This window comes from Hypanus sabinus, chromosome 28 (genome assembly GCF_030144855.1).
Source record: "Hypanus sabinus isolate sHypSab1 chromosome 28, sHypSab1.hap1, whole genome shotgun sequence".
Lineage (NCBI taxonomy): Eukaryota > Metazoa > Chordata > Chondrichthyes > Myliobatiformes > Dasyatidae > Hypanus > Hypanus sabinus.
In genome coordinates, this window is record NC_082733.1 from 11787192 (window position 1) to 11800775 (window position 13584).

Consider the following 13584-nt stretch of genomic DNA (forward strand, 5'->3'; position numbering starts at 1 on the left):
GATGACCTCCGCTTTACTGGAGAAATCCAACTGCCAGCAGACATGTGTAAAACACTTCTGCTAAGCATTCCGCCTCCCCTTTTTGGGGGCTGTGAGCATCACATCACAAATTCAACTGACTTTGTTAAAATGGTAACCAAGATCTAGTTGAACCCGGAGGATGTAATGGTTGATTTCGATATGGTGTCCCTGTTCACAAGAGTTCCCATTAAAGACAACTTGGTCCGCCTGCAGTTAGTTTGATAAGGGTACTATTGACCTTTTCGAACACCCCTTACATCGATGGGCTTCCTCTATAAGGGGAACTACTATGAACAAATGGACAGAGTGGCCATGGGATCGCCCTTGTTGCTGGCTATTGATAATTTCTACATGGAACACTTTGAGGAGATGACTCTGAGTTCATCACCCTTACGCCCCAAATGCTTCTTCAGATACGTTGATGACACCTTCGTAGTGGGGCCTCATGGACTCTAAGCACTTAAACAGTTCCACAACCATCTGATCAGCATTTAAATTACAATGGAGATGGAGAAGAATGGTTGCCTCCCATTCCTAGACATTCTAACATGATGGAAACTGGATGGTAGCCTTGGGCAAGTAGGAAGCCCACTCACACGGACTTGTACCTCAACAACGACAGCCTCCGTTACACCTCCCAACTTAGAGCAGTTCTTTCTACTTAACCGTGCAAAAACTATTCTGGACCTAATAAGTTTCCATTAATAAATAAGATGATTAGATAAATGGCTACAAAGTGAAGTAAATCAATTGGGCCCTTAAAAGGGTCAATGGAAAAACCAGGAAACTTAATGAGAAGGAACCCGTCTTCCCGATATTTCCAGAGTTTCTGGAAGGATTGCCAGGATCCTGAATACCGGATTAATACCATCCACAAAACCCATAAGGAAGCTCAATTCACAGTTTATGTGGGTCAAAGATGACCTGGGACTCAGTTCAGCTGGTGCTTACAGGATTCTCTGTGAATGTGGAGCAGTGTATATTGGCCAGACGGGATGCACGGTGGAAATCCACATCAAGGAGCACGGGAGGTGTATCCGTTTAGGTTACCTGGAGAAATCTGCGGTAGTAGAACACTGTATTCACAATGACAGGATTGTCTTTGACAGCACAAAACTACCGTGTTTCGCCAATGGCTTTTGAGACTGCCTGCTGAAGGAAGCCATTGAAATCAAAGTAGAGGGAAAGAATTTTAACAAAGATGAAGGTCTCACTCTAAGTAAGAACTGGAATTCGATTGTTAACAAGGTGGGAGAGTGAAAACCTGATTGGATGGGATTAACCAATCAGAAAGGACGGTCTGTGGAGATATATCACCTGACTAGACATGCCCAGATATCATTCCTGATAAAGATGACAGAGTTTGTCATCAAAACATTGGCTATAATCAATACCTGTACCTGGCAAAACATCACTGTTTTGTTGAACACTGCCTGAGAACTGCAGTCTGGCATGGGATGTGAGACTTGGTCTGGGAGTGAGTTTTGCCAGTGTTGTCTCTTCCTCGTCCAGATATTTCCACTGTCCCAGCAACTGTTTCACAGAGGGTGAGGAAAGCTTTTCACACTCGCCTTTCTTGCATCTCCTGGGGGAATGCAGTGGGGTGCTTATGTTTGGTGCAACAGTGCTAAATCTCATTGGTGAATAGAAATGACCCAATCAGAGAGATGCTTTGTTCACCAATCAGCCGATCACAACAGTAGAAGCGTGGAAAATGAATGTCCACTCCCTTAGGTACACTGAAATTAGAAGAAGGCAGCCAAAAAGATCTTCTGTTGAAATCTAATCAAGACGTTGCAGGTCTGTTTTGTCCTTATTGGTTCCTGTTACGGATACCCAACTGTATTAAACTCTCCTGGAGAATTTGAGGTTCAGCTCGTAACCAGTCAGAATATGACCGACTCTCAGCTTCAGCTTTCGGATGGTTGCTCTGTAACGTGTGATTTCGTGCAGGCAATAATCCATGATTCAGATACTCCTCAATTCTTTTGTTTCCTTTTTTTTGGTCTACAGTTCTTTTTTGTTTTGTCTGCTTCTGTCATGTTCATTATGGATTAACAACCACGGCCCATCATCTATCATTTATGTCCAACCTCAAACGCTGTGATCGAAGGAAAAGGGGAAGTTATGTCATCATCATAGCTCACCTGACTCTCTGCCTGAAGGTACATAAAGTGGGGCAGCGATATCTCAGCTGGGCTATGGGCTAGAGAGGTGCAGTCAAGGCCATTTGAAAGAAAGGGCAGCTTCTGAATTTTACCTCATTGAGTGTCATACCCAGATTCACAGGAATTGCTTCACTGCATGATTAGATTATGGGAATTGTAGTAGAGAGCACTGTACTACAGTAGTGAACGGAAATAATGCGTGGGCTGGGATTGGGAATAACACTATTTCTTCAGTCCAGACATCTCATTATTTCTTTCTTTTTGTTTTTGCAGTTTGTTGTCTTCTGCACACTGGTGAACGCTCAAGTTGGTGCAGTCTTTCAATGATTCTATTATGGATTTATTGAGTATGCCCACACGAAACTGAGTCTCAGGGTTTTATATGCTGATGTATATAAGTCGATAATAACTTTAGCTTGAACCTTGAAGTGTAGAAGTGTCAACATTCGTAACACAGTTGGAGCAAAGTCTAAGAGAATGGTACGTTAGCAAAAGATGAGGAGATCATGATGTGATCATTATCAGTTATGAGGCACTGATGATTAAATGTTTATACCAAGTCATACATTTCTTAAACTGTGCCTGTAGTCCCTCAGCTGCCCCCTTTGCTACTAAACGCCCCCCTGCCACTGCCCTGGGGAGAGGGGTGCTATTGCCCACCAGGACCACTGCTGGTGCACACTCAGTGGGGAAGGGGGTGTGAGGAGGCTGTTTCCTTGCTGTTGCTCTCCGTGACTTTATTCCAGTTGGGATCAGCAGATTTGGCATCTTGAATTTTAGCACCCAAGTTTCAATTCAAGATGCCTGTGAGCACCCGATCTGCTTTTTTGAGTTGGAAATCCTCAGAGGGTGCCCTTGCAGCGCAGGACACAGACTCTTTCACCCAAGTGGACCGAACATCCACCCCAATGCCCCGGCTACAGAGGAGATAAGGGATGATGGACTGTTGATTTAAGAGAAATGCAGTGTTAGAATGTTACAAATTACTTTCACAGACATTAAAGACCCTCATCACATATAGACAAATAATTTTTAATTGTATTTATTGCATAATAAATAAATTAGTTCCTTTTTAACATTTTTTGCAGACAAGACGACCCATATGGCTTTACATAACAAAATGGAAGGAGACAGAATGGATCCTGAAATGAGAATTCAGCCTGTGTATAAACTGAAGGCCGCAATCGCTGTGCAGTGGAGTGAATTCCAACAGAAAATGGCGGATTCCTCATTGTGTTAGCTACTTTGAAGAGTGTCTTGGACTGAAGTCTCCTGTCCCCACAGGTTACATTCAAAGACAAGGAAAGTGTTTTTTTTTAAAAAAGTATGGTCTTTAAACTCCAGTTTAGAGACCTATTTCTGTCTTTGTGCCAATGGATTCTGTGCTGTGAAGCCACAAGTCCAGAGGAGTGGAGTTAGCTTGTGATGCTACCTCCGTTTGCGCATGCTAACTTCCATTCTCCCCAATTCTTCAAACGACTGATAGAACAGCTCGAATTCCTGGGAGCCCCAGCCCCTCCACAAGCACAGTCGCCAGTCTCCAACGTCGTCTCGAAAGCAGCAGACCACTGTGTCCTTTGCCACAACGGCAGCCTCTACCAGTGTGCTGTGGGAGACGGCAATGTGAGAGAGCGGAGTAAGAAACAGCAGTGAAATGCAAAACAATTTCAGCAGGTTTGTTAACTTTCCATTTTCCAGCTCCAAGCCTGAAAGTTATTGCTCCATGCAGTAAAGGGCTGCCAAATATATATGAGTTTCATAATAGGGTTTGTTTTTCTCACAGTATCTGACCAAGTGCAAGCTGAGCTGAACATCAGAAGAAACAAACTGCGGGAGGAACTCGGTGGGTCAAGTAGAATCTGTGAGAGGAAAGGAATTGTTGACATCTTGAGTTCTGGCCCAAAACATTGACAGTCCCTTTGCACCCAGAGATGCTTCTTGACCCACTGAGTTCTTACCGTGGACTTGTTGCTCCAGATAATCACATTAAAGGGACATGGAATGGATCAAGTGATTATGAGTCCATTAGTTTCAAGATAATTATGAAGAAAGATAGCACTGGTACTGGGGTTGTGATTCAAAATTGGAGAAAGGCATCTAAAATACTAGTTTCTGAAATCTGATTGATTACATAGCACAGGGACACTTTTAACAAACTTAAAAACTAGGAAATTTATTAGAAAGTTCTGATTTTCTAAACATGGTTGTTACTAATCAAACCTAATAAACCATGTTCCCTCTGTGCAGTTGATGCATTGGTATCCAGTTTTGGGCAACTTGGGCATGGAAATCAGGAGATGATTTTTAAAATTTCTGTTTGGCACTACTTATTTTAATGTACACATATATTTACTGTAATTTATTTGTTTTGCTACATTTATCATGTATTGCAATGCACTGCTACTGCAAAGTTAGCAAATTCCATGACATATGCCAGTGACATTAAACCTGACTCTAATACATCTCAGTTGTTGCACCCTCTCACCTCTCCTCGGTAACCGATCCAGCGTTCAGTACAGCCACCACCTTGCCTTGTTCCCAGCCGCCCTGGCTTTGAATTTCAATCACAATGATGTCACCACCATGCCTGCAAATAGAGCAACAAAGCATCAGTTGGCCCGTCAATACCAATGCTGAGGGCGGAGGGAGAGAGCAGTGTGACCTGCATCTCACTCGGTGCAAGGAATGCGTGGGGCTGCAGGAATTACAGGCGTCAGGAGTGGTCGTGCAAGAGAAGAGTGGTGGCAGGAGGCCTGCTTCGTAGTTTGGGGGTGAAGGAGAGGCAGTGGTGGGAGACAGCTGGGCGTGAATGCATGATATCTAAAACTTTGACAAACTTCTATAGATATGTAGTAAAGTACATTCACACCCTGGCATGAAAACACCAATGCCCTTGAATGAAAAATCCCATAAATAGTAGCGGCTACAGCCCAGTCCATCACAGTTAAAGCTCTCCCAACAATTGAGCACATTAACATGGAACACTGTCAGAGGAAAGCTGCGTCCATCTTCAGGGACCTCACCACCCACGACATGCTCTCTTCTCATTGCCTCCATCAGGAAGAAGATACAGGAGCCTCAGGACTCACATCGCCCAGTTTAGGAATGGTTATTACCCCTCAACCATCAGGCATCTGAAGCAAAGGGATAACTTCACTTGCCCCATCATCAAAATGTTTCCACAACCTATGGACTCACTTTCAATGACTCTTTATTTCATGTTCTAAATATTTATTGCTTATTTATTATAATTCTTGCTTTTTATATTTACACAGTTTGTTGTCTTTTGCCCACTGGTTGGACACCTAAGTTGATGTGGCCTTTCAATGATTCTATTATGGTTATTATTCAATAATGGATTTATTGAGTATGTCTGTAGGAAAATAAATCTCAGGGTTGTGTATGGTGGCATATGTACTTTGACAATAAATTTAGTTTGAACACTGAAGTGCTCTCTTGCATTTCTTATACTCTTCAGGTACCTCATTTGCCTATACCTGCTACACAAGTTTTTCTTACCTGGGGCCTCTTGAAAACGAGCTTTCCTTGCCTTTTATTCTGACAGGAACATATGTATTCTGTACTCTCAAACTTTCACTTTTGAAGGCCTCCCACTTACCAAGTGCACCTTTGCCAGAAAACAATCTGTCCTAATCCACACTTGCCAAATCCTTTCTGAAACCATCAAAATTGGCCCTTCTCCAATTTAGAATCTCAACTCATGGACCAGACCCATCCTCTTCCATATTCACCTTGAAACTAATGGCATTATGGTTACTAGCTGCAAAGTGATCTCCTACACAAACTTCTGTCACCTGCCCTGCTCATTCCCTAATAGGAGATCCAGTATCACACCCTCTCTCATTGGGACCTCTATGAACTAATTAAGGAAGCTTTTCTGAATACATTTGACAAGCTCTTTCCCATTCAGTCCTTTTACAGTATGGGAGGCCCAGTCAATACGTGGAAACCTACTATCACGACCTTATGTTTCTTGCAACAGTCTGCGATCTCTCTACAAATTAGCTCCTCTAAATCCCGTGGACTGTTGGGTGGCCTATAATATAGTCCCATTAACGCAGTCATACCTTTCTTACTCCTCAGTTCCACCCAAAGTAGATGAACTCTCCAGTCTGTCCTGATTGGGTACTGGCATGATATTTTCCCTGACTAGTAATGACACCCTTCCTCCTTTAATCCCTCCCACTCTGTCATGTCTAAAACAATGGAACCCCAGAAATATTAAGCTGCCAGTCTTGCTCCTCCTGCAACCAAGTTTCAACAATGGCTACAATGTCATAATTCCACACGCTGATCCGTGTTCTGAGCTCATTTGCCTTCCCTGCAATATTCCTTTCACTGAATTATACTCAGCTCAGAACATCAGTCCCACCATCCTTGATCTTTTGATTCCTGGCTATGTATGTAGGCTTAACAGCATCTTTCTCCAAAACCATTCCACTATCTGTCCCCGTCCCCCTGCAGCTCTAGTTTAACCTCACCCCCCTCCCCCACACACCAGCAGCATTGGCAAACGTTCCTGCCAGGATATTAATCTCATCCAGTTCAGGAGCAAACCGTCTCTTCTGTACAGATCCCACCTTCGCTGGAAGAAAGCTCAATGATCCAGAAATCTGAAGCCCTCCCTCCTACACCAACTCCTTAGTCACATATAAAACAGAATAATCTTCCTATTTCTGGCCTCACCGGCACTTGACATGGGTAGCAAGTCTGAGATCACAATCCTGGCAGTCCTGTTCTGTAATTTAGTACATAACTCCCTGAATTCTCTTGCAGCACCTTGGGACCCTGGCAGCCCTGCTACCCATGCCATTGGTACCTACATGGACCTCGACCTCCGGCTGCTTTAGACCGCCGTGGACGCGATCTGAGCCCGGCACCCAGGAGGCAACAAACCATCCAGGAATCACGGTCTCGTCAACAGAACCTCCCTTCTGTCCCCCTAAACAACGAATCCCCTAACACTGCAGCTTGCCTGTTCTCTCCCTTCCCCTCTGAGCTACACCGCTGAGGCTTTCCTCTGCTGGGTCAACTCCTCTAAAGGGTGGACCTGTTGTTGAGAGGAATGGGAACAGGGGGACTCTGCACTGGCTGCCCTTCCCCGTTCCCCCTCCTCATGGTCACCCACTTAACTACGTCTTGCACCAGGGGTGTTACTACCTCCCTCCACGTCCTGTTTATCACCCCCTCAGCCTCCCGAATGATCCGGAGTTCATCCAGTTTCAGCTCCACACAGCCTGTTAGAAGCTGCGGCTGGATGCACTTCTCGCTGGTTACCCAAGACACTGCTTTGCTTCCTCGCTCCAACCTCTAAAGCCAAGTGAAAATCAAATTACTGCAGTGAAAGAAAGACAACGCAGGAAACGCTCAGAAGGTCTGGCAGTATTGTGAAAAGTGAAACAGATTTAACTTTTCATATTTTTAAACTCTGACCACCATTTCTCTTTCCACAGATGCAGGATAATTTGCTGAAGGCTTCCCGCATCTTCCTATTTCATCCTACGAGCTGAACCCTGTTGATGTTTAGTTTAATTCCCAGTACAGAGCAGCATCAGAATCACAGAAAAGTAAAGAAACAGGCCCTTTGGCCCATCTAGTCTACGTCTAACCATTTAAACTGCCTACTCCCATCAACCTGCCCTCCATACCCCTACCATCCATGTACCGTACCTATCCGAACTTCCCTTAAACCCTGAAATCCAGCTTGCATGCCCCACTTGTGTTGGCAGCTCATTCCACACTCTCAGTTTCCCCTCAGAAATGATCAGCTCATTAAAGTAATGTTTTGTTTTACCTCAATTACACAAAACAGGATTTAATAGAAGCCATTGACATACCTCCGCTTCGCGGATGTTAATTAAAGTAACGATTAGTTCATTGATACACTAGAAATGAAGAAGCCGGAGTATTTGCCACCCTGCACAGTTTGACTGTTTGCACTGGTATCAGCAGTGATTCTGGCTTTGGAAAGCGTGAAGCTCACCTTGGTATCCATAACGTGTCCTTCACTGTGAGGACCTTTACAGCTTGTAGGTGCTTGGGATTATCTGCAGCTGGGGAGACGTTATCAGGCGCACCGCCCTTGTCTGGGTCTTCGTAGGTCAGAGAAGTGGGAGCGCTCGTTGGGCTGGCGGAGGAGACGAGCAAACTGACGTTCCTGTCGGTGGAGTAGGAAAAGCTGGAGGACAAAGAACAGTAATCGGTCATGGAGTCACAATGTCTTATTATCTGAGTGCCAACCTCGTCGTGGAAGATAATGCTGACGTCGGTGGAATTGGTTTCACTCGTGTCCTTGGGTGTGATGGCCATGTTTGCTGTGGCACTGACAGGCTGCTGGATGGGAAACACATCTCTCAATGGATTACTGTCACTGCAGGCATAGCGAGCACAGATCTGATAAGCACGGTACATCACCAACGTGCTCGTCTTGTCATCCAGACACCAGATAGTCTCTTCTCCATTACAGCCCAGGTTACAAGTCATTGAGACGACCTGCGAAGGCGGCTGGTACGGTTCCAATCGGCGAGTGATTTCCGTAGTTAGCGTGTCGACGATCAGGATCCCGGGACCGTTGCTGTACCACACCTCCGATTCGTTGTTCACCGTTATCATGTCAGCCACCGGGTACGCGTTCTGCCGCGGGTCACTGTCGGGGATCTTGAACCGGAAGTTGTTTGCGGAACGCGAGCACAGGTAGGACGACCAGTCCTTGGGAATTTCACTGGCCAATGAGTAGACCGCGACCATTCCATCGGCCATGCCAGCCAGCATCAGTGGAGATTTCTGTGGGAAGACGGGCAGTGGTTAGAATACGACTCCGATAAATGAGCCTTACCTCACATAACGAAAATGACACAAGAACAATCTTCCTGGGCAGCCGACCTGACACAAAGCTCAGCCATCAACTGGAATCGAACATACGACTATAAGGTTTTGTGAATAAAACTTGCAGAAGTCATTTTATTTGCTTAACAAATAAATTTGCTTGCCTTTGGTGGATTTAATTGGGAATTTTAAGAGACTCTTAGATAGGTACATGGAGCTTAGAAACATAGAGGGCTATGTGGTAGGGAAATTCTAACCAGTTTCTAGAGTTGGTTACATGGTCTGCACAACATTGTGGGCTGAAGGGCCTGTAATGTGCTGTAGATTTCTATGTTTCTAACAAAAGCTGCAGCCCTTTACTTCTGTTATGAACAAAGCAAAAACAATCACCTTACACTGACATCATTATGTCATCCACCGTCTCTTAAAATGAACACAACTTGATGACAGGGTTTGTGGACTGTGTAGAACAGTTTCCATTATGAACAATGTGTGTCATCTGTCACCCTTCACATTATCCTAGACTGCCATCTACATCTGAAATGGTTTCTCTGCTGTGTCCAGTCATACTCTGGCACAGCAGCGTAGCAGGCAGCACAATTGCTTTACGATTGGGGCTCAGTCCCCTCTGCTGTCAGTGAGAAGTTTGCAAGTTCTTTCCGTGACTGCGTGGGTTTCCTCTGGGTGCTCTGATTTCCTCCCACGTTCCAGGCCTGTATGGATGAAAGAATCCTGGGTGCGCTGTGTGGCCGCTGGAGACGTGGTGACACTCGTAAGCTGTCCCTAGCACAATCATCCGACTGTGTTGGTCACCGACACAGAACGATGGTCCAGGAGAAATCCAGTGGATAATGTTATGTCCTGGACCACATGAACACACGCCAGAGAACACTGCAATCCTTTGGTGGAAGAATGCTTAACACAAAATTCCCCATCAATGTGACATCTATCTTCTTCCACTGGCACTGTACTGTAAGTTATGAGGGGAAGAGTTAATTGATGACAATTATGTATCCTCCTCCCATGGTCTCCGACAATACAGGTCATCTCCTCGTCACGTCACAGTTCTGCTCCTGTCAACTGCTTCTGTAACCCGAATGGGTTGCAATTTGGAATTGTGGCTGTAAACAAGGCTCTCATTCAGGGCTCCAACAGTCCTTCCAGGTGAGGCAACACTTCACCTGCAAATCTGCTGAAGCTGTCTACTGTATCCGGTGTTCCCGATGCGGCCTACTTGTGTTCAACATAAACTAAGGGACTGCTTTGTCAAGCGCCTCTGCTTCATCCGCCAAACCAGAAATACCCAGTGGCCAGCCATTTTAACTCTTATCCCAATTGCTGTTCCAAAATCTCGATCTATGGCCTCTTCTTCTGCCACGAAGAGGCCACTCTCAGGGTGGAGAAACAACACCTCATATTCCGTCTAGGTTGCCTCCAACCTGATGGCATGAACCTCGATTTTTCCTTCCAGTAATTTTTTAATTCTCTCTTTTTCTTTCCCCCTCGCCCTTCCTCATCCTCCCGACTCTGACCTCTTACCTCTTCTCCTCACCAACCTATCACCTTCCCTGGTGCCACTCCTTCTCCTGTTCCTCCCATCATCCACTCTCCTTTCCTACCAGGTTCCTTCTCCTTCAGCCCTTTACCTTTCCCACCCGCTCAGCTTCACTTACCACCTTCCCCACCCCCCACCTTTTTATTCCGGCATCTTCTCCCTTCCTTTCCAGTCCTCACGAACGGTCTCAGCCTGAAACCACTTCCATAGTTGCTGCCTGAGCCACCGAGTTCCTCCAGCATTCTGTGTGCGTTACTCTGGAGTTCTAATACCTGCAGAACCTCTGGTGTTTAGGCTCGCAGCTGGCAGAGGTTAGCTGCCGCCCACGGCAGCTGGGAAATCCGTCGCACCACTCGTTTGTACCCGCAGGCTGTGTAGGAGTCCGCCATTCACAAGCTGAGGAGGACACACTGGGAATTCCACTGACCAACCCTGCCTCACCCCCAGGGTTGACTACAGGTAGAAGCTAGGTACTTCTGAAGCATAAGGAGATCCATTTGAGATGAAATGGCTAGGTTCAACAAGGGCCAGGGAACAGAGCAGGAATGCTTTCCACTTGTCATCTAATAATATTTTTAATGCACTTGTCCTGATTAAATTACAGACTTTGAGAGTAGAATTGCGGCAGGATTAGAAAAATATTACATGCTCATCTGGATGTGGCTTAATTGTTGACATATGGATCTTGAATTACAGCTGGCATCCTCTTATCTCCTGCCAGAAGAACAAAGTTGGAAAAACAGTGTCTGTGCACATTACGTCTGGGCTCTAAGCTGGTACGGCTTCTCCTCTTACTGAAGTTGCAAGGAATGTTTGGGAGGCTGAGACTCGATCACCGAGTCAGAATCATCCAGCATATGCCAAACAGCTTGCACCTATTCATACAAAACCTACTTTCCTGCACCCAGCATTGCTCCACACTCACTGGGAGACGGCATTAGGATTTCGAGGAAGAAAATTCAATGGGCTAATCGGAAGACTGGTTCAATTGTTCAGAAATCGAATGCACCTCAGACACTCATTGCTGCCTGCAGGAGGAGGAAACCAGAGGTCTAAGAGTCAGTCCGCATTGGAGGATCAGAGGTGGAGAGGGCCAGCAGCTTTTAGTTCCTCTGTGTTATCAATACAGAAGACCTGTCCTGGGTCCGGTATGTAAGAGCAATTATGAAGAAAGCAAGGCAGTGCCTCTACTTCCTTACAACACACCAAATGCTGGAGGAACTCAGACAGACATCATCTAGACAGACAGCATCTAGGGAAAAGTACATACAGTTGACATTTTGGCTGAGACCCTTCATCACTTCATGAGTCCTGATGAAGGGTCTTGGCCCAAAACGTCGACTGTTTACTCATTTCCATAGATGCTGCCTGGCCTGCTGAGTTCCTCCAGCATTTTGAGTATTGCTTGGATTTCCAGCATCTGCAGATTTTCTCGTCTTCTTCTACTTCCTTAGCAGATTCGGCATGTCACCTAAAACTCTGACAGTCTTCCATAGATGTGTGGTGGAATGTTCATTGACAGGCTGCAGCATAGCCCGGTATGGAAACACCAATGCCCTTGAATGGAAAATCCTACAAAAAGTAGTGGATACAGCCCAGCCCATCATGGGTAAAGCCGGACCCACCATTGAGCACATCTACATGAAACATGCAGCACTGACATCAGAAACCCCCACCACCAGGTTCAGGAACAGTTATTACCGCTCAGCTATCAGGCTCTTGAACCAAAGTGGATAACTTGACTCAACCTCACTTGCCCCATCATTGAAATGTTGCCACAATGTACGGACTCACTTTCAATGACTCATCTCGATATTTATTGTTTATTTATTTATTATTGTCATTTTTTTCTTTGTGTACCTGCATAGTTTGGAGTCTTTTGCACACTGGTTGAATGCCCAAGTTGGTGCGGTCTTTCACTGATTCTGTTGTGGTTATCATCTATTGAGTATGCCAGAAGAAAATGAATCCCATGGTTTTATGTGGTGACGTGTACGTGCTTCGAGAGGCCTGTAGAGCTCCACAGAGCATTGAAAAGCCCTTCAGGTCATGATGTTGCGTTAAACCAGTTAAGCTAATAATGCCCAGTTAAACTAACCCTTCCATTTGTAGATAGTCCACATCCCTCCATTCTCTGCTCATCTAAAATCAGCTTACATGTCTACCAAAATGCCTATGAAGGAACACTGGCAGAAGGAGGCAGTGTGGAATGGAGGAGGGTTTGGGTCACTGGACTCCTTTCTTCCCTCCACAGTCAGAACAGCCTCAGACTCAGCTTCTAACGTGTGCTTTGTGATGGAACACACCATCGCAGCCCCATCAGGGAGCTGATATTGACATTGCAAGTAAATGCCGGTGTTTCCACGTCTGATCTCCCCACTGAGATTCAGTTAGCCTGTCAGTTCCACCCCCGGGCATAAGCCACCCGTGCAGCTCAGAGCTAATTCTGTGTCAGGGTGCTGCTCCGCTCTGGGGTACTCTGGTGCCCAGCTGGAGGGCATCAGCGCCAGTGGAATCCTCACCTACGTCCATACCATCCTGGAAATAAACCCCCTCATCTCAATCTCCAATCACCTCCTCCCTCTCCAATCCCTGACCGATGTGATGAGCAGAGTGGCGGCGGAGGGGGAGACTACTGGCACATCATTGATGACGTTTTCATTGTTGTTACCTGGTTTCCACGTGATACTGGCAGGAAACACGTGACGACGGCAGGAACATCCAGGACCAGCAGGGGCACATTTAAGGGACACATCCCTTTAAGGCTGTATACCTGAATTTTATGATCCTATTAAAAAAACACAAGAGAATTAAGCAGGAGCATGTTGCAGAATGAACAGACAACAAAGGCAAAATTAATTGACCGATGTATGACAAACCCCCTCAATTCAAAATTAGTTCAAAGGTGAGTTAAGCACTGACAATGGGAAGGAATAGCCATTGCACAGAAACACCAAACACAGAGGACTTCACCTGTGTGTTGGTGGGATGTGG

The 13584-nt window shown here is 45.7% G+C and overlaps 1 protein-coding gene across 4 annotated transcripts in view; it reads right to left on the reverse strand.

The window, feature by feature from the left end:
• Positions 1–3219: 3219 nt before the first annotated feature.
• Positions 3220–13584, reverse strand: part of lrrk1 (leucine-rich repeat kinase 1) — a 216811-nt gene continuing 206446 nt past the window's right edge. For all 4 annotated transcript variants that reach the window (XM_059952613.1, XM_059952611.1, XM_059952612.1 and 1 more), the window contains 4 exons: positions 13262–13378; positions 8194–8993; positions 4675–4776; positions 3220–3795 (listed from right to left, as the gene is read on the reverse strand). In XM_059952613.1, coding sequence (XP_059808596.1) covers positions 3618–3795; positions 4675–4776; positions 8194–8993; positions 13262–13378 — 1197 coding nt within the window. In that variant the 3' untranslated portion in view covers positions 3220–3617. The remainder of the gene's footprint in view (positions 3796–4674; positions 4777–8193; positions 8994–13261; positions 13379–13584) is intronic.